Below are 21,048 nucleotides of genomic sequence, written 5' to 3'. Positions count from 1 at the left end.
GGGGCGTATGTGGGCGGTGTTGTGTCGTCATGCGCGATAGTGACATGTCCGCCCAGGGGGGTTGCGCCAGACATATCAAAAGTGTTCCCCAACATCCTCCAGCGTCTAATGGTCCGCGTTGCACCAATTGCCCGCTGGTATCTGCTCCGCTATCCCCTCATTCGTCCGTTCGTGGTCATGCGGTCCCCCTAAGTGGGGATAATGTCGCCAGGAGTGGGGATAGAGGCAACGCGATGAACTTGGCTGAGCTCGCTAGGGTCACCCCGCAGTGAGAACTCAGAGTGCCACCTCAGTCCCGCTGTGAACGCAGCAAGGAATACATCGGATTTTATATCTGTTTGTTCGGTATATCGAGTACAGCAACAGCGTAGCGTCTCCTGGAGTCGCGTTGACACTTGACGGACAAGTTCAAAGGACCACTGGTGTTTATTATTTTCAGGAAAAAAAAAATATTGTGATTATCGAACTTAAACACTACCAGTGCTCCGTCAAAAACGTCAATTCATTTCTGATAGTGAATGACTTATCCAGTGTTGTGAAGTGTGTGAAGGAATAACGCATCAAATTAAATGGAATTAATCGAAATTACGGAGCAATAAAACACCTCATCAAGATGATGAATACATTCCTGGACACCGTGTCCTCCCATCCCCATCACCTGGCGAATCTCGGTATAAAGCTGTCACCAACTGGTGCTGGAGAAGCAATGGATGCCAATGTTGGTGTTCAACCAGTGCCAGGTGAGGCCCCATCCCAACAACACCATCACTTCCATCCCCAGGGCTATCCACCACCCCATCATCCCCATCCAGCGACTCACATGACACCTCACATGGGCCACCACATGGGCCATCATCCTTCCTACGCGGCCCGTGATTTTCTCCTTCGTCGTGAGCACGAGTTCAATGCGACAGCCAATCCGACAACACCGGAGAGTGGACTTGGATTATTTACACCTCTTCATCATGATGGTACGACAGCGGGAATGCAGCAATTTCCCCATCATCCGGGACAACATCCACTAGCTGCTGCCGGCCACTATCCCAGCCATTATGGTCAGGATGCCAGACTACCACCCCATCACCAGTACCTCGGGGCGCCTCATTTAACCCCAACATCGATTCATCATCAACAACATCCAGCGGTCAGTCATCCAAGTCATCATCCTCATGGCGCTTTCCTCAGGTACATGAGAACTGCGGGGAGTTCGCAGAGACAGGAGATGTCCTGCATGTGGGTGGATCAGGATACTCCTGGACCGGGTCGTAAATTGTGTGGTAAATTGTTCAGTTCACTTCACGATATTGTCACACATCTGACTGTTGAGCACGTGGGTGGACCTGAGTGCACTACGCACGCGTGCTTCTGGCAGGGCTGCTCGAGGAATGGGAGGGCGTTCAAGGCCAAGTACAAGCTCGTCAATCACATCAGGGTGCATACTGGAGAAAAACCCTTTCCGTGCCCATTTCCCGGGTGTGGAAAGGTCTTTGCAAGATCGGAAAATCTAAAGATTCATAAGAGAACGCATACTGGTAAGTGGTTTTATTTGACAAAAATTGACGCATGTCTTCGGGTAGTATTTATTATCAATTGGTGCATCGCTACGATTCTCGTTGGGTTGAAATTGCCCCCTGGAATTGTAACGACAAAATCCGATAATATATATATAAGCCTATATAATGTATATGGCTATGGAAAGTACGGATGATCTTTGAATTTGAATAGGGGTTATTGTTAGTTTATGTTACTTAGAGGGGTTGTTATTAGTTCATAGTTTATTGATGGTGGAGCTGATTGTCTATAAACCTTACATTCTTTATTTGGGGGATTTTATGGGGGTTTTATGGTCGAAAGGCACAAGATGTGATCCATATATTTGGGAAAATTGGAAAATTCCTTGCGTGGAGTGTCTAGGCTGGGGAACCACCTCCTTTCGGTTGTACCCCAAGCTTACCTGCCCTGTTATTCCCAGAAGAGGTGCTATTACTTTACGGCAGGGTATTATACACTCGATATCCCTGTATAATCGAGATTGCCAATCTCAAATCACGTAAGGTTATGATCCACTTGCGGTTGTAAGGGGATACCCCTCGTGATTATCATCGGAGTTGGGCCAATTTTTCATCGCGATACATCAACGCCTCCGCTTTAATTCAATTCGTGATTCTTCGGGGCGAAGGTATTAGGGCTCATTGAGATTTCATTCTGCTCTTCCGAGGTGCATTGTTGAGGCTTTTCTGTCAGGTTATTTTAGAAAATTTTCATTTTTAAAAATCGCAAACTCGTTCCCCGAGATTTGTGTCTTGGCATCGGTTGAATCGTATTTTCGACGAAATTATGTTAACAAATTACATTTATGACTAATTCTTTTTCATGAATTAATTTCGACAGTATTCAATATTGCGGGGAAATCAATCTTCAATTAATTGAAAATTCATGACAATAATTCCCTGAATTTTTAACATTATTTAATTTCCATCAATGTTCATTGTCTTGTCAGTCTAAAAGTTGCAGTCTCACCCTTCGAAAATAAATGAAATGAGATTTCAAGCGATCATTCGATCAAATTAAAATTTAAAAAATTACGTAGATGACTGTAATTAAAAATATGTCCCTTTAAAAATCAATATTTTAATCTGAATTTCGAACCCGCAATGTGATGAGCCTTGATGATTAGATTAATGAGAATTCAAGGAATATTTCAAAGAATTATTACCCCCACTAGTTAGACTGGCGCCTGGTGGCTCCCAATATAATCTCGCGTCTCTTTACGATGACAAGAATTTTCGTGGGCTCGCAATTAAGAAATTACCAGACCATATATCGTGGCTCTTTATGTCTGGAGTGGGAATCGTTGGGGATTCAACATTACCATAACGTTTATAGGACATAGGTAAGCCAGTGGATTGGAGTTGATCAGTCCGACGGGTACCCGACGCCTGGCGTCTTCTCTCTCTCCTCTCATGGCATCTTCGCCCATCCCGATCCTCCATCGAGATCCCAGTGGAAGGAATTTCCACATCGAATTCCACAGCTTCCCTCGATATACAGTTAATTTATTTCTCTCTATTCACCAACGCCCATTCCTTACGTCATTTTTCTTGTTCCCAATTTGTTAGTTTTTACCTTTCCCCATTTTACATTCTCTCGAGGGCCCCGCAGGATTTTAACCACGGGGAGAGATATTTCGTAAAAATGACAGAGCACGGGGCGAAAATTCCATGAAATTTTCTCCTGCAGAGAGAAATTTTTCCAAAAAATACCACAAACCGGTGGCTTGGAAAAACATTCCAGGAAATTTGACTGGAGCACGTAAATTTTTCCTGGCAGTTGCCGAAAAAAAAATTTCCCAATAGTTTCCAGGAATTTTATCTTAAGAGCAATTGAATGTTTCACGACCGGAAGATTGTGAATATTTTCCAGAACTTGTACTGAAATTTTTAACAAAAAAATTTCTCTCCATCTGCGGCACACGTCACATGCAGTTATAACTCAGGGAAACTAGGCTCACATCGGTAATATCGCCGAGTTATAACTGCCATGCAAATGCAAGCTGGATTAATTAACGAGCGCATGAGGATCGTAATCATTCCGGCTCGTAACTTCCGCCACGTGTACAAAAGAGAGATAGATTACTCGGGATTTTGGCTCAAGGGAGTGAGATAATGTGTGTATGACGCTCTGGGCTTTCACGTGAGTTATATATCATGCGTGATTAAATTTCAGTTTCATTTTCTCCGGTTGCGAGGAGCACTTCGTCTACCAATTCTAACGCCCCAACTACCCTGTAAATAATCATGGGGATGCAATCACACGTGTATTTATGACGGCCACAGCAGAGCAGAATAAAAAGACCGCTCTCTTTGGATTGGAGTGAAAAAAAAAAAATCATAAAGCGAATGGAAATGACTTTAATATTTATTTGCTGCTGTTGTTGTTTATTTTGAACGTTCCAATTTCATTCGAACGCGTCCAAATAAATTGGCATTTTTTGAAAACAATTTGACAGGGGTGGGTAGACATTTTTTTGCACTTCAACGCCGTCTTTTATGAAGCACTACCCTTTGTCTCGATTCGTCGTCAGTGTTTGAAGTCGCATATTGCCCTGTGTGGCTCGTATACGAGATTCATATTGTATTATACGAGACCTCGAGTGTATTATAGTCCGGGTAGCGGGGTTTATTGGTGCCCCAGTGGAGCCCTCGGATGAGGGAGAGGTGGAATGCATAAACGCGTTTTGCTGAACGTACACGCGCATTGTCGTTGAGAATCACCGGGTGTACAAGCAAACCCAAATATTTGCTTGTTCTCGGTACGTATTCAGTATGGATAAGGATCGGAATTTTAGGTCGTGCAGGAGAGGTGAGTTAAAGGGATGCCAGGAGAAATTATTGTTATTCGAGTTTAATACAAATTTGTGATCACAGTCGCTTGAATAAGTTCACCCAGTGAATTATTAGATAGAACTTGAGTGTCATTTCTGTAGTTCCGCAACAAGAAGAGAATAGTTGACAGAAAATTTTCAAATCATTCTCCATCGATTATTCAAAATATCGGCGTGTTCAGAATAATTTTATTCTTTAATTGAAAAAAAGGCATACAAACTCTTGAATAATATTTCCTTAATATTTTATGGGGCTGTCAAATATCGTCAGGCGGGCAAAGATCCCCGTGAATTTTTGTCACATCAAACAATACCTTCATCACCGCTGAAATAAAAACAATTAAATTCGTAAATTTGCCTATCGACCCCCGTGAAAAACCCCATCATTCCCAGATGCGCCTGAGGACATACCCCATTAGTCCTTAAAATTGATACACGTTAAAAAGCGTCACGGAAGCGGCATCACCATCCCCCGTTCATATTATTCATTTGTGTATAACCTCTGTTGATCGGCATGTGCGCGCACGCGCAATCATCATTGGTGAGTGAGAGACTGACAATGGGATTCCCCCTTAGTCGGTTGTCTCTCATTGGTGGAAAAGCCGGGCTCCAAGGGGGATTCACTCGTGAAAGAATAGGGGGATGATACGGGATGAGGCTTTCGAGGGGTGTTGGAATAAGCGTTAAGTAGGCCAGGGGCTTGTCGCCGAAGAGGGGGGGGGGGGCAAACCTACCCCTGAGATAAAAACCCAAGGGGGGGACAGACAGTCAACGTAAATGGTTACTTACGCACTGCCATGCACCAACTCGTTTCTCCAGCATTTTTTCCCCTTCTTTTTTTTTTTTAATGACGCATATTCACTCCATGAGTGAATCATTTATTTTTGTGACGTTCGGGTTTAATTAAAATTTTGCAATAATTTTTTACACAGCGGAGAGAGAAGTTTTAAACATGATGCATAATTTATCAGCAATCAGTTGTTATTTTCAGTCTTTCAACGAGTACGTAATTATCATTCGGCTTGAGATGGGGATATGTTTCTTGCGATTTCATGTGTGCTGTGTATGTGCACGCGATCCTGCCGCCATGCTGGATATAAGGCCTACGTTTTTCCGTTCAGTTTCTCAGAAATTCAAGGGGTGAAACGGCATTTGTTTAATATGAAGAGAAATGTTTTTCCATTTAATGAAAAATCTCTCCGCATCCGTAACCGATTTTTTTATGAATAAATCGGTCGATGAATTTTCCCGACTGACTTTTTGTCGATTAGTCCACTCGTTTCGCTATTTTTCTCCGGTTTTTTTGTCTCGCGCGTGAGTGAGGGAACTCATCAAAGTTGAATTGATAAATCCGTTAATTATGGGACGCGTGAGGGATTGAGGGCGTTGAGGTGAGATGGTTCGAGTGCATCAGCGCTTTCCGACGGTACCACTTGCTCATCACGCCAGTTCATCACAACGACCAACTCAATCTTCCATCCCGGGGTATGTGGGAGTTTTTAAGGGCCTCGGGGGCTAAAACACTTATCTCACTTGAAACTGATTTAGACAAGTGGAGATTTGTTGCAAAATGCCGCTTAGCCTCGGGGCGCGCCTCAACGCTACCACTTCTCGTCTCTCTCTCGTTCATATCTGTGCTCTCTAACGAGAAGAAAGATGCGTTGCCGCCCACTAAACTGCCAATAATATCCCTAGGGTCGCAATTAAACTACTGATTCACCAAGTTGAGATGTCAGCGGACTTTTAGGTGCCACGGACGAAATATTATCAGGAAAAATTATGTTTCACTCCCCATCGATTCTCTTTGTCTGACACATACCTAGAACTATGTTTCACCTCTTCATGAAGTAGTTTAGAGAAATAAGAGTTTCTTAAGTTTAGTAATGCTGCAGCAACGAGAATTTTTTATCGAGACAACTTACATTTTACAGGGAAATCCAGAGTTTTCTTTGTGAAATTTTCCTTTTGTTGCGTAAAAGCCTAAAAAATTCGGAAATATTCGAAATAAATTCCCTAATCTTTCCACGCAGATAAAAATTCTTTTAAAATTATCTGCATGTTCCGTAATCTACCAGTCAAAATAGTATTCAATAAAAATTACGGAAAAGTTCCGCATTCTTTCACTAAACGTTTTATACTTTTTCGGAAACGTTCTGGACTTTTTCCTGAAAATTCACTGAAAAAGTGCGTGACTGTTCGGTAATTTTTACCGAATATGGTTTTGACGGACAGATTATCTGTCCATAAAATTCCCTTCGACAATGTTTCTCTCCGTACATTCGTATCAAGGGTTCGCGTCTCCTTATCGTTTGTCAGGTGCCATGAAATGAGGTTAGGAATGCTTCCTGCGATTATTTGGATTTGTAGGTTAGGTCGGATGCGTTTGGATTGACATTGACGTGACAACTCCGCGTCATCGGGCTTCTGTGAAAACATAGCTAGACGGGTCTTAATTATCTCACGTCTCATTCACGAGATTGGCTTCTCTGGGGCCGAGCCAGCTGAGAAAATAATCTCAGCGTTGCGCGGGTGGAAAGGGGGCGGGAGACGAAGTTCACTAGCATTTACCAGGCCTCTAACGATTTTTATACGTTTTTTGTGGCGTTTGGGTTGAATTGTTTTGGTGGAATTTCACCGGCTTGAGATCTGATTGAAACCAGATTTTTATTTTTGAATCGAAAAATGAGAGAGTGTTTATTTGGGACTGTTTGGAACTGTTTCCTCCTATCTTCTAGTTTCTGGTCTTTATGGGAAGATTGACGATGAGAATGGGTAACCGAAGACGGGGTAAATCATCCTGGGCTTCCTCGGGATCTAAACACAGTAGCTGTATCTGTGAATTTCTACTTTAGGGGGTAGGGTCAGGAGGACAATGACGATCATCGGGAAAATATCGAGTTGCTGTAATAGTATACTTTCTTGGAAGTTTTAAATGCCTGTGGGGTATACACCAACAGTTGTGAATGGCTGAATTGTGTATGTGGGCTGGGAGTCATTCAGGGGTTTTGGGGGATGCGTTGGGAATGTCAGGAACCTTTTTAAAAAATTATTATTCAATTTTCAAATAAAAATTGAGTGTATTTTTAAAAAATCACTTCAGTTCCAACGCTCGTAAATTGATCTTCATTTCTTAAATACTCAGTCATTAAAATTCTTGACGCTCAGGATAATTAATCATTCGTATCAGCCAATCTCATTAATTTTTCATTCATTTAATTTTTTCTCCTTCTGCACCTACAATTTAAAATTCAACAAAAAATTCACCGGCAGAAAATATTTCCGGATAAACCAAAATAACATTAGATCAGAATGATAAATAAATAGTTATCGTATTCTCAGACAGTTTATTTTCCATTTCGCCGTGTGTTTATCCCCGGATAATCCCGATATTACTCCAGCGTTTACGAACCAAACACCGGATTCTATCCACAAATAATTATTCAGAGCTGAACAATGGAATGTAATCGATTTCACGAGGACTAGTCTTAAGCCCCAAAGGATCGGCAATTTTGATGAAAAAAAATTGCATGAAAATTATCGTGTACTATTTTTACGAATGTGGTGGAAACAAAAACGGAATTGCGAGCGTTGGATGATTTAGGGAGCGAGGGTCGGGGGGTCGCGGGTCGAGCAGTGGAATGTTGGGCCGCTCTTTTCGGTCCTCCTCTTCCCTCATTCGTGTACTGATGTACGGAGTTTCTGTCGGGATTCCCAGGGGAGCGACTGTCGAGTAAACTCCACTTGAAATTATTGCAAAAAGTTGTTTTTACAAAAAAATTGAATTTTCTCATAATTTTTTATCAACTCAAATTTTGACTCGTGGAATGCGAGAGGACGGTCCCGTGGGATTTGACTGACTTAACGGGTTGTAACATGCCCTGTCAAAATCATCGGGCTGACATATTCGAACCCCTTTTCACAATCTCATTGTAATTTAATTTCGTAACACGATATCCTTTTTTTTTGCCTCAAGCCTTTTTCCCAACTCCTGTTTCGTATCGAAATTAGTCCACTTCCCTATCTGCAACACAGAAGGACGTTGAAATACCTCGAACGATAGGTTGAGAAAAAAAAAATCATAAAATCAAATGTCTGACCCACCTCCACACCAGGTCAATTCCGAGTCAGAACGAGAATTCAAAATATTCGAATCACTCTGGCTGTGTCTCGGGAGAGGGAGAATCCAATTAAATCTACCACCAATTAATGAAATGATACACAAGTTTTTATGTTTCTACGAGCGCTCGTGGGATTTTTCTTTTATATGTCGAGTGCCTCTTGTCCTACAATTTAACGATTACTTCTGGCATCGTAAATGTAACAGTTGTTTTCTCAAGGCACGCGGGGCGAGAGGGAGGGGGCAGAATTGCCCTGTAAATATTTACGGAATGATACTCGGAGGCAGGCATTAGATAATTATCGTGTATTAGGCGTCGTTATCATGAATTATCAAGTGGAAATCGTCGAACCAGTCTTCAATTCCTTGGGCTATCGGGACCCAATGGGTTTGTGGACATTCTCCTGAATGTTGGATTTTCTCAGAAAAAAAAAAATTGGAGATGGTCGCCAAGCGATGACTCGAGAATGGGATTTTCGATTTAGGGGGGAGGGAAATTACTCGGAGATTGCAGGGGTTTACAGGGTATTGCCGACGGTGGAGAATTTAATGCGAATGTGGAGGGCCGGTTTGATATGCAAAATCGTAAACAACGGTCACTCGTTTAATTCTCGGAGATATTATTTTTTTAAAACATTGGAAATGGACTTTTTACGCGATTTTTGATGAGCGGAAAAAGACAGTTCTTTATATCCCGCTACATTTTGTTTAATATATTTTTTTACATTGTTGAAAATGTAAATAATTTATGTATTCATTATCAACGAAAATGTCTGAGCACTCTATTGATTGCCGAGTGTTGATCAATGTTGATCGAATGCCATTAGAAAAACCTCGAAAAATCATCAAAATCCACAATCGAACGCCCATCGCTTCCGTTGAATAATCCCCTCTCCCTCCGGCTAATTATAGTCGATTAAAATGAGAGATGAGGGACAAACGATCTCCCCATCGAGAAAAAATCCGAGAGGAAGAATATATTCGACTCGGTCGTTTCGCAAAATTCCAATAAATAAAATTGCACCGTGAAACGGTGCCTAAGCACGCCAACGGCGTATCAGGCTTGGAATAAAAAGAATATGGCCCGCGAACTGCAGTGCCCAGAAATGAATCAGTTTGCAAAAAAGAAAGGACCCCGGGAATAATAAAAAGATACTTGAGACAAGAACAAAAATAAAAATGAAAAAAAAAAGACAGATAAACAAAACCGGGCGCGGGAACGTGGACCGTCCGTTATATTTACGAAGAGGCCCAAGCTCTGCCCTCTAATGGTTTCGATGCGCTCGAACGCACACACGAGACTACCATACACCCAGAATATGCTGCCAACCCTTTAACATTTTTTTTTATCTCATTCTATCCACTCTCTTGTCCCTCTATACATTTTACACCCACACTCATTCAACCAATGACGACGAGTGTGTGGTTCACTTATTTTTTTTTTCCCCCTTTCCTATCGTGTTTTTGCCGATGTGTGTGTGTCTCAAATATGATGTACACGTGTGGATGTGTGGCTGGAACGGGGGAGTGTGGGTGAGAGGGTGAATTATGTCTCGTGCGAGATGTCAAATTGCTCGCCATATCGTAAAATATACAACTCCGCGCGCTGTGGGAAACATTATGTTCTTCTCCTGCATTCGTATTCGCTCTGTCTCACTCGTGTACATGAGCTTACGCGCCGTCGGTGGAGGATGAGGGCCTTTTTAGATAGTTTACGTCGTTTTGCAGACATTGGTGATATTTCTGGTGGGGTCTTCATTGAAATGTTTGATGCGACTCAATGGGAGAGGACCGGGAGAATTGAAACTGAGAGACAGGTTGTGAGATATTTTGAAATTAATTTTATTATTTGTTTTCCACGTTGATGGACTGTTTGCGAGAAATTTATAGTTTTCCCGGAGAATTTTTTATCCTCGTTGAATCCACCTAAAATAGTCATCGACTAAATTTGACTTCACCAAAACAAAAGTCTTATTATCTCCGTGAAAATAACAGTAGAAATTCCAGCCCAGATTTTCAAAACATCTGCCAATGAATGGTGATAATTAATGATTCCCAAGAAAGTGCAGGGTCATTAAACCATTCTCGTGGGTGTTGAGGATACCCAGAAAGGGCCCTGCATACCTATTTCATCGTTCAGGATCTCAGAGGCCAAGTGGATAACTCCTGCTCTCCTTTACCCTCTGATTTAGCAATCTTCCCGCCACGCCCTGTGTCCAGTCATTAGATGACCCCCAGCCGTTCATTAATAAGCCAAACTGGCCACACGCGAGACATGAGAATAGATCAGCTCGTTCATGTGTGTGTTAAAGTTCGAGACCCAAACGATGAACATAAAAAAACAAAAGGGGGTGAGACTGAGATTTGAAAAAAAATGTCGAATCATTGTCAGTCAATAAATACCAATCGATCTTCCTCCTCGATCTATTAATGACTGACCGTCCGCTAACCAAATTAACTGTGACTAAAGGCGCAGCTCGGAGGGGCCCAGATATTGCTCAAATCCTCGAGAAATGCACTTCTTAATTTCTCTGTCATCTCCTCATCTTCATTATCCACAGTCATCATCCGGCATTCAACCAACTGTATCAAGCCTCCCTCGAGTGTTGACACCCGGGGAGAAAGATCCGGAGACGTGGAAAGAAAAGAAACTTCATCACAAGTTATTCACAATGAAAAATAAAAAAATCATGGCAAGTCAAGAAAGAAGGAAAGTCATGATGTGTCAGACTTCGTCAAACATTTAAAAGCATATTTATTTTTCCGAATATCATTGAATTTTTGGGAAACTCTGTCTGTTGTCTAGTTTAAATAATAAGGTCCACTGTAAATAGACAAAATTATTATTTTTCAGGAGTTGAAAATTTTTCAAAGAGAGGAAAATTAATTTCTGTTAATTCCTGTTATTTCCGCAATTTTCAGAAAACTCAAAAACTTCCTAGAACATCTAGTAAATCTGTAACATAATGAAAAATTTCCAGGAAGCTCAGCCTTTCCAGAATTTCACCGACAAAAATTTTCAAGTGTTTTCCTCTCCTCGAAAAAGAACAAAATAGTTACAAAGTGTGTATTCTCGGGTGTTTCACGGTCGACTTGATTTAAGCTTTTTCGGTTAAAAATCCCGAAATGAGACTGAGATAAGTAAAAAGAGATGACGGCAAAATTTTGAGAATTGGAAAGAGCTTTTTTTCCAAGAGGGGACAATGGACAATTCTAACAAGCCGTATCGCGGTACTCTAGGATTTTGTGGCATTTAGCAGAGGCCAACAATACGAGAACCTCTCGTATTCGCCACCTTGTGTTTCTCCTCACACCCTCCAACCGTCGCCGATGGCTCTGTCTCACTTTATCCCCCCACGAAAATCTTTTTTTCGTTCATCGGGTGCCAAAGTTCGGGATTTTCTTTTGCTCCGGAGACTGTGCACGCTGGCTTTAAAAGTTTGGACAAACTCTCTTGACTCAATGGCCCTGAGAGGTAAAGACCTTGAGAATGCTGCGGGAGATTTGGTGTTTCAAGGACCCTTGAGGGCTTGTGTTGCATGTACCTTTGGCACGCTCCTTCAAAGCAACGCCGTGGAATGGCTGAGGATCAATGGGTATTTACGAGGTGTCCAGTCTTCAGTCACATGCTCGTTTGAACGTTTTTAACGCTCTTCCTACAACCGGATGTCCTTTATTCACGGTTTAACACTAGCTTATTTGGTGCACTTCGTTATCATCTGCAGCGGTGACATTGTGTTCTCGGATTATTTAGAACTCCATGAATTTCCCACATTTTTCATGGTACTGAGTAGAATAATGAAAATAAATGGAATACCAAATCATGGAATAGAAAGATACTGAACCCTAAATTCAATTTCCTCCCTTGAACGAAATGTAGCAAGTCTACAGAGCTCTTGAAATTCCGTCAAATTAATTTCTTAAAAATTTCCCCACCAACGAACGATAAATATCTGATTAATTCGGTCGAATCCAATGGTGGAAAGGTTTTTCAACTGGTGGCAAATGCAGCCACCATTCTTTCGCCCCAAGATATTCAATTACCACTGATCGTTGTTGAGATATCCTCAGCTCGCTGTGACAACTATATACAGCGGGTCAGTGTCCAAATAAAATGACAAGAAGTGCCGTAAAACAGTGGAGAACAAAACCGAACCAGCCCGACATGTTCCATGAAAAATTAGGCCCCTCCTCGTGATGAATAAAATAAAGTTTTATTGGAGGAGTGAAATCATTAGAGTCTGTCTGTCGAGATGATGAAAGTTGATCAGCAACTGGTGGCCAAAACATTCAGGGAATCAAACGAGCCAATTCCCCGAAGATTCACGGCGTATGTGGATTCCGGTGTCTCCATCCCCCCCTGTCCCCTCACCGCCGGAAACTCTATACCCCGACATACCGTTGTCCATGGCGCCCCTATCTTTTATAATCCCAACAGCAGTTTCAGAAAATCTCACATTTTGATCTCTATCCTCATCCTCCAACTTCCCTGCTCGTCTGTGTCTCAAACAAACACGCGTACGAGGCGCTACGTTTACATAAACATAATATAGTTGGGGAACTGGAACGTTGGTGGTATATAAGACACGTTTGGAATGAACGTTCTTGGATGTGGAATGGTGGTGGCTCGCGACGGTAGCATCACGAGCTCGGATAACCAGCGCTGGATACACGAGACTAAACTGTCCCTCACGTTTGGCCCACGTGAGCTACCGAATTTTCAGGAAATCAAGATACCAATTTTCAGGGTAATTCTGGAATTTACAGGAATTTTTTTGCTGATAAATTGCACGACGAGACAATGGAAAAGATTTTTGAATGAAATTATCTGAAGACGTGTTAAATATTTTGGGGAGATTGTGTCGCGTTTGATTTGTTGTATCTGTAGTCATTTTCAATTAGGAGACGTTACGAATTGCCGAAAGTGGAGAGACAAGATAGTTCATAAAAAATCATAAATTCAGGTCCAAAGAGGGAGAGAAAAACAGTTGTCCTCCTAATTAAACTCAAATCAATGTTCACACACGTGGAAATGAATGAATAAGCGAAGTAAATATCAGTAGGATAGTCCGGGGGCCTACCCAAACACTCGAATTACCACAGTCGAGTAGAATCGAAACATCTGCCCTCCCTTTTCATAGCCAACATGGCGGAATGATCGTAGCGCATCAGCCAGTAGTTTACCCACGGCTTTGCGGTTCTTTTAGTCTCCCCGTTCTCCAGCGAAACAACTTCTTTCATTTCTCCTAATCTCTCCCGTGTTTTTGGCAACACACGAGGGCCCTCCAGAAGTCGACGAGGCGTGTCATGATCCTCGTGATCGGTAAACGCTTGTTCCCTCGTTCGTATTTATTTCCTGGTAAAACATGACTCCTCGAGATTAGGAATTTCAGAAATAAAAAAAAAAAAGGTATCCCACACTTATCTACATCCAATATCTCAGGAGTTAATCCTCAATAGTTATCACTGGTCTCTCATCTCCTCTTTCTTGGTCACTCAAAAATTCTTTATCACATATCTCATCTTGTTTCTCATCGTCTCCTACACTTTCAGTGTCAAATCGTAGCAGATCGATTTACACTTGGGGGCCCACCTCTCGTTCCCTTAATGTCCAACGAATAACAAGAAAATTATCCACTCGAGAACTCACCGAGAATGAGTGGCGGTGGCAGGAGGTGGAACCGATGAACCATTCTTCCAATTCGATTCCACTTTTTTTTTTCTTCTTCGTCCGTCGCATTCTCACTAGTGGATACAGAACGAAACGGAGGATCCACGGAAAAGTGAGAAGGTGTGCATCATCAGAAGTGCCAGGGAGGGGAAGTTTTTCTATCCTCAGTAACAATGTGGGGTGGAATGGTGTCCTAGGCCTACTCGGCAATACAATAGACGCGAAAAATCATCCATTATACTTGGGCCCTGCAGGACTCGTTGCACAGACTTCACAATGGCGTACGCCCATATATCACTCGTTTCAATGTGTTTTTTTTCTTTCCTTTTTCACCAAAAAACTGTGGCTCAATGAGCTTCCTTCCTGAAAGTGGACCAAAGATTTGAAAAATCTTTTTCAGGAGTCACTTCTTCCTGATAAATTATAGGCTTGCTATTCTGTGCTCGTGGAAAGGAAAAATTGCGGAGAAATATCTGAATGTCAAAAGGCATTTCTCATCGTTAGGATTTCTTTTACAGAAGAATTTTGTCACCTCGGAATTTTCCAAAATTGGTGAAAGTGTAATGTCCGAAATTTTTTCTCTACCCGCAAGACAATTCGGTGTCTATTGTTAACCTGCGGAAGAATTTCGTTCTTCATTTCTTCCTTTTTCCCCTTCAAAAAATGTTCTAACGATCTTTTAGATTAAAAAATCAATTCACATTAATTTTCTTTAAATTCCATTCGTGAATTTTGGAATTTTCTAGAAGAAAAAGAATTCGTCATCCCCATTTAAAAGGAAAAAACCTAAAAATCGCCCTCTTCAAAATATTTGTACCCCTCTAACAGACTGAAAATCTATTGCTCCCCGATAATCATCTCCTCATTACAAATCCATTCTCATTTGTGATATCATTTTGCTTCTCATTCGATTTCATCTGAATTCACACGTATATTAAAGTCATCCTGGCTATCTCCAGGGACCCAATGAGTGAGAGAGCAGCTTTGAAGGTGGGATCAGACAATTTCCCCACCCCAATTCTCCCGAACCAGAACGATTATAATAACTATTTTATCCGTCCTCGGATCTGGACCATTGTGCTCCCCATTCTGAAAGTCATAACACGATACACCGACTCGAAAAATTGTATCGGAGAATAGCGCGCGCCACTGTGATTCACTCCCTCTCACCCATACCTCCAATGATTTTGTCCTTCTTTCGATCTCCGTCGCCCCAACCCCCCGCCCCTCTCTCTCATCGAGTCGAATGTTATTTGAGTCGGTGTTGACTCCGAGGACTGCACGAGCCGACGGGGAATACGAGGACGATACGAGGTCTCCTTCGTCTGATTTTTGGGTAGGTGAGACACAAACGTGGGCAATATTTCATTGGAAAAAAAAGGGAGGGGTGGTGAGGGGTAGGGGATTCACATTGTTGCCATCTGCACACGCAACCGTACGCCAGAATAGAAACGTATATACTTTTTATTTATCTTCTATTTATTTGCCAACGCGCTACCGAGTTGTCTACTCCCCTTCCCCAACGCTTCATTCTCTCTGGCTCAGACAGATTTGAAATGTTATTAATCGTTTTTTTTTTCCTTTCTCTTTCTCTGTGGTCTTATTGTGATGAAGATGGCACCCTCGTCTTCTCGAGTTTCGGGATGGGAATGCAGAAATCGGAGAATTGGATTAGAGGGATATGATGGAGTGTAAAGTGCCCTGGAAATTATCAGGTTGGAATTTATCGTCGCGAAATTAATGCATCGTTTAGTCAGCCCTTGTTTGGATATTTGTGATAATCCCGTAACTCCGGGTTGCAGAGTCCGGTGGATGAGGTAGGTCTCTGCCTCATCAGAATTACCAACGGCTCAATATTTGAAATGAAGATGAGAAATCATTTCTTCAATGCGAGTAATTATTAAATGGAAATATGCAACAATTAGATCCTACAAATACTTGAACTCATTAGTTCTATTTCCCTGAGTTTGAGACATCGCTTTCATGTGAGTCAATTGGCATTGATTTTCTTCACAAAAATCGTCCCAAATTTTCAAAGATAGGTTTACTTTTACTGCTAGCCCCCATCTTTGCTGAAATTGTCCATAGAACGAGGGATTCGCAAGGTCCATCTAAACCTTCCCGTTAACTTCATAAATATTTAAAGGATTCCTCCAGGACCAGCAAGGGACAGGGCCCTCTTTGCTGGTGTGTGTGTCGGCGTGCGACGTCCAACTGTGCACCGTCGATTTGAATATAATCCGTGTCACGTTGACATATCGGACAAGCCAAGCCGAGCGCGTTTATCACACTTCTCAGTCCCTCGTGAAACGAATAACCAATTAGTTTACAATGAATTAGTCAAACACTCTTTTCCCCCTTTATTTTCCATTGTCCAGGTCCATTTGTTTCTTTTTATCTCGCTGGGGTTTCGTGCGGTGGATTTTTTATTCCGTCAGGAAGTGAATTCACCATTTTCTACGTTAAAAGAAGAAGATAAAAAATGGCGCGGGGTGGGGAGAGGACGGAGGGAGGAATGGTGGAAGTAAGGGAGAAAAAAAAGTTGAAAAAAAAGCGCCAAGTTTGTGCTTCCGCTTTTCGCGCCTCCGGAGAGGAGAGAGGGCGCTCTTGGCAGTGGGGCTGGCGTCTGAAATATATTCTCCGTCAACTTCCGGTTGATATAAATAAAGTCACGCCACTCTTTTTCCCTACACCCTCCCCCCCCAGCCCTCGCTTCGCCGCCTTTACACTTCTTTTTCCAGGAGACGCGTTTCTCTACCGCAGAGGGGGTGAGTTCCGAGGGCAGCCATTCGTGCTCAGGAGACCTTATCTCTCAATATCTTTTCCTCAGCTTTAACTCCTGGGAGACACGAAACCAACGGCTGTCCGGAGAGATAATTTTTCAATGGAGAATAGAGTGGAAGAGATCAGTTTAGAATGAGCTGAATTGCGTACATACAACTCTGCTATGCTTCTTTCTTCTTCATTAGACAGAAAAATATTAGATAAATATCAAATATTGAGATAATTAATTGGCTGTGTATGGATGATTGTTGGAAGTCGTTAATATCGTCGGTTGAAAGGTCAGCGAGGTAGTCTTAGAATAAAGGAATTATCATTGTTTCGTTATTTTCGATTATTTCTAATTGGAATCGTTAATTTTTATAATTACAGGAGAAAAGCCGTTCAAGTGCGAATATTCAGGGTGCGAGAGACGATTCGCAAATAGCAGCGATCGCAAGAAGCACAGTCACGTTCACACATCGGACAAGCCGTACAACTGTCGAGTATCTGGTTGTGACAAGTCATACACACATCCTAGCTCGTTGCGCAAACACATGAAGGTAAAAATATATTGCATGGCTAGTGGTTAGGGAGATGCGAACAACGACAGAGAACTTTTGGTGAAATTCTCCAAAGTATAAACATTTTATCGTGCGCTAGAATTCCGAGTAATTTATGGTGTTCTGCAGGCTAGTTGTCGTGGGCAAAATGACGATTTATCAACCCCTTTTTTTTGATTCACGACAAGTGTAGAAATAGATAGAACAATCATTGCTTAAACAAAATTTTTCTATGTAAACAATGATACGTCAGTAGTTTCAACACACGATCGAGTGTGGAATATTAATAGAAAATTACGTCCGCGAATTCTTGTTTTGGGTAGAAGAGAAATAGAGAGGAATGAGAATAATATAGGGTTGAAGGAGGGCCTGACCCAACTGACTCCTGGAGATACGTGAACGATAAGGGGCTCTCCCTCACCGAGACCCGTGGATTCGCGGAAGCCAGTCGCCGAGATTTGCCCGTTGAATTATGAAGAAGCGACGACAAAATAAAAGATTGAGAAACAAATACCAGAGGTCTCTCGTCACGTCTCCAACCGCTTAATTAAAATATTTTTTATTAACTCTATTGTCCATTGAAATAATGAAGAACACTTTATTTGTCTTTTATTCTAGGTGCACGGTATGACTCTGGGTGAAGGGAAACTGGGGGGTGGTTATGAGAGCGAGGGTGAGGAGAGTAGCAGCAGTGGTGGAAGTTTATCAGTAACTGGACACACTGAGTCACCCCAGCCACCGTCTGCAGTACCAACTGTAACACCAGCCAACCCAACGACAAACAACCATCCCTCGTCGAGGGGGCCAGAGTTGACTGAGTGGTATGTCTGCCAACCACCGACTGTTGGAACCCAGCACAGCCCATTGCCCGGCCCACCACCACCCCATCACCTAGGACACCACTTCAATCACACCCTTATGCATCATCAAGCGACGGCATACTGAGCTGACTTGGTGTTTTCTCAGAGATGACATCGCTCGTCGGTAAATGCATCGGTTCTTCTAATTAAATTATTTTTTTATATTGTTAGAGAATCACAATTGCAAAATAAACGAGAGAAGAGTGGCCGATTTCGTGGACAGTTATATTTATTTCTATGGGAGTTTTCAAATCAAAATCAAATTTACGCAAACTGAAAGCAGGTGATTAATGTTCCAGACTAGAGGAGAAAGAAAAAAATCAAAAATGAAGTGTTAAATATGCAGTGAAGCTCGTGAGCACTTGGTCATCGCAAATAATTGTTTATTGACCGCGATTGTCTTCAAGTCGCTGAAAAAAATTGTTCAAGTGCAATCAATAGTAATTCAACCCGGAAACATTCCAATTTTTGCAAACATTGATGCATTTATCCGATTAAGGAGGATATATTGTGCTTAGGATTCAAGTCATGTACAAGTTTAGCCACATCTGTGCCTCATTTTGCTAACCAAAAATTCGTGGAAATTCAATCGTCCCTTGTTGGAATACCCAGGTAGGAATATGAGAGGCTGACGATGACAACAATGAATTTGCAGGCCTCCGTTTGAGACAGTAACATACCCTGCGAGATATGTAATTTTCACTTTTTTGCATGCGCCTCTTTCAATCGGGAGATCACGTGCAAAAGGATGATACGTTTTCCATGATGATATTGACCAATCGTAACTCTTCCACAAGGTTGCCATCCACCAATCTGATTCCTGGAGAAATATGCTCTACTTTCCACAACTTGACTTGAAATGTATTATTCCATCAATAAACATTGCCGAAACAAGACCGTGAATGACAGACCAGAATAATCATGAATGACACGAGTTCTTAAAAAATCTTTTAGTGTTCCAAAATATTTGAAAACGGGATTCTGTGACCGTCCTGTCCCGCAATAGTTCAGAAACATTTTGCAAAAAAAATTGGTGAGACAATTTAAGGAAAAATTTTGTTTAACATTCGACACCTCTGTGAGATCATTTCTCTAAGACTTGGTCAATCCGATTGTCGACAGCGAGACTCATTTAGATCAGATATTCAACGTTCATTAATCACCATTCAGTCCACATGTTAAACCGACTGCAGTGGAAATACTGTATTTGCTGTATAGATTTGTCATTAATATGAGAGGGAGAGAGAAAGACATTTGTAAATAGTTATCTTCTCGAGATATTTCCAATTTAAGTTATGCGAGGGTGATGGACGCAACGGCCCATCGATTGTATTATATAAATTTCAATTATGCTGTGTGATATCCTGTACATACAGAGATCTACCATTGATTAAGTAATATTATTTGTAATGATAGTAATTATCATGCTGAAATTTGTGTATAATGCTTAACCATTAAGAAAGAGTAATGTGCGATAAAAAAGAGATAAATGTCGGGTTATAAATGACAAAATTGTACTATATTATAAAATTTGTTTTGCAAAGATTCAAAATATACTGGCGATGCGAAGAAGTTAGAGAGAACATCTGTCTACTTTATTATTTTTTTCCTTCATCTTGACGTATCGATTTATTGGTATTTATTTACTTTTTGCATTTATCAATGAATCGAAAATATTGCAAAAAATGTATAACTCTTCAGAAAACAAGTTGTCATATTTCCCAGCAGTAAACTGTTCTTATTAAGCTGGCCATTGGACTTGGACAAGAAATTTAGTGGAGAAATAAAGAAATGAGAGAAAGAAGGAACGACACACAACTGTGTATATAAGTTTTGGGAAGACTGGGGAAATAATATACGAAGCACTGGCCAACTCGGCGCCAGTAGATTGTCTAGGGGGGTTCCTACCTCCTTACTCCTACCCCCTTTCTCCCTTCAGTCCGATTCCACCTTTCCACCTACGGTAAAGAAGAGAAAGATACAATCTGGAAGCTTCACTTTTTATTGCTCGATATTCAGATGATTCGATCAGATAAAAAATCCTTCCTTCTTATACACATATTTTTCTTCAATATTTCGTTTTTTTTTCTGCCGGTGTATATATGAGGAATCAAGGTAGGACGATTTTATTAGCTGGTCCCCAGACATCGAGGAATGTCTTTTTTTTCTCTTGGGTTTCGGATTTTTTTTATGGGGGCCTTTCTACTCCTATGGGACTGGAGGAGAGCACTGGGTGGACGAGAGGGGATTGAGATGACACGCCTCCTGACGAGATCACCAGGTGATAAGATAGGGGCCCAAGGTGTCTTCCAGATCTCGCGATTTCGGGTGATCGATTGTTTTCAATAACGCTCTGGTTCATATTGAAATAAATAATCTCGGGATCTTTTGATAAACAATCCCATACGTGGGGATGCCCGGAGAGTCGGTGATGTCGATCTCTTTGAGTGAGTGTTTGGTATTTCGTCAATGGGTTTTTCGGTTTGATTGATTTATTCGATGAGGGCCACCGATTCGGGGGAAAATTCCAGGGGTGGAGATGGAATGTTATGGTGAGGTTTTCAGTTTATACTTAGGGGGAGTTTCAGAAATGTTGAGTAATTAAAAAAGGTGATCTTCATAATTTAGTTTGTTAAATGATAAATAATAAAATCAAACGTTACAATTGTCACAAATAAAATATTCAATTGTTA

General features: G+C 41.6%; 1 protein-coding gene across 1 annotated transcript; it reads left to right on the top strand.

Moving 5' to 3' along the window:
• The first annotated feature begins 260 nt into the window (after nucleotides 1-260).
• Nucleotides 261-19,938, top strand: LOC135163333 (zinc finger protein ZIC 4-like). Its single transcript, XM_064122690.1, has 3 exons — nucleotides 261-1,532; nucleotides 17,326-17,495; nucleotides 18,114-19,938. Exons 1-3 carry the CDS (start codon nucleotides 614-616, stop codon nucleotides 18,438-18,440), a joined length of 1,416 nt encoding a protein of 471 aa, XP_063978760.1. The 5' UTR covers nucleotides 261-613; the 3' UTR covers nucleotides 18,441-19,938.
• The last annotated feature ends 1,110 nt before the right edge of the window (nucleotides 19,939-21,048 follow it).

The sequence above is a fragment of the Diachasmimorpha longicaudata genome, chromosome 6 (genome assembly GCF_034640455.1).
Source record: "Diachasmimorpha longicaudata isolate KC_UGA_2023 chromosome 6, iyDiaLong2, whole genome shotgun sequence".
NCBI classification, from domain to species: domain Eukaryota; kingdom Metazoa; phylum Arthropoda; class Insecta; order Hymenoptera; family Braconidae; genus Diachasmimorpha; species Diachasmimorpha longicaudata.
This window is presented reverse-complemented; position numbering and strand designations above follow the sequence as displayed.

Coding starts and splice junctions, on each gene's coding strand:
- LOC135163333 (XM_064122690.1), top strand. CDS start 614: ATGATGAATACATTCCTGGACACCGTGTCCTCCCATCCCCATCACCTG. Junction 1,533..17,325: donor TCATAAGAGAACGCATACTG/GTAAGTGGTTTT, acceptor TTATAATTACAG/GAGAAAAGCCGTTCAAGTGC. Junction 17,496..18,113: donor CGTTGCGCAAACACATGAAG/GTAAAAATATAT, acceptor CTTTTATTCTAG/GTGCACGGTATGACTCTGGG.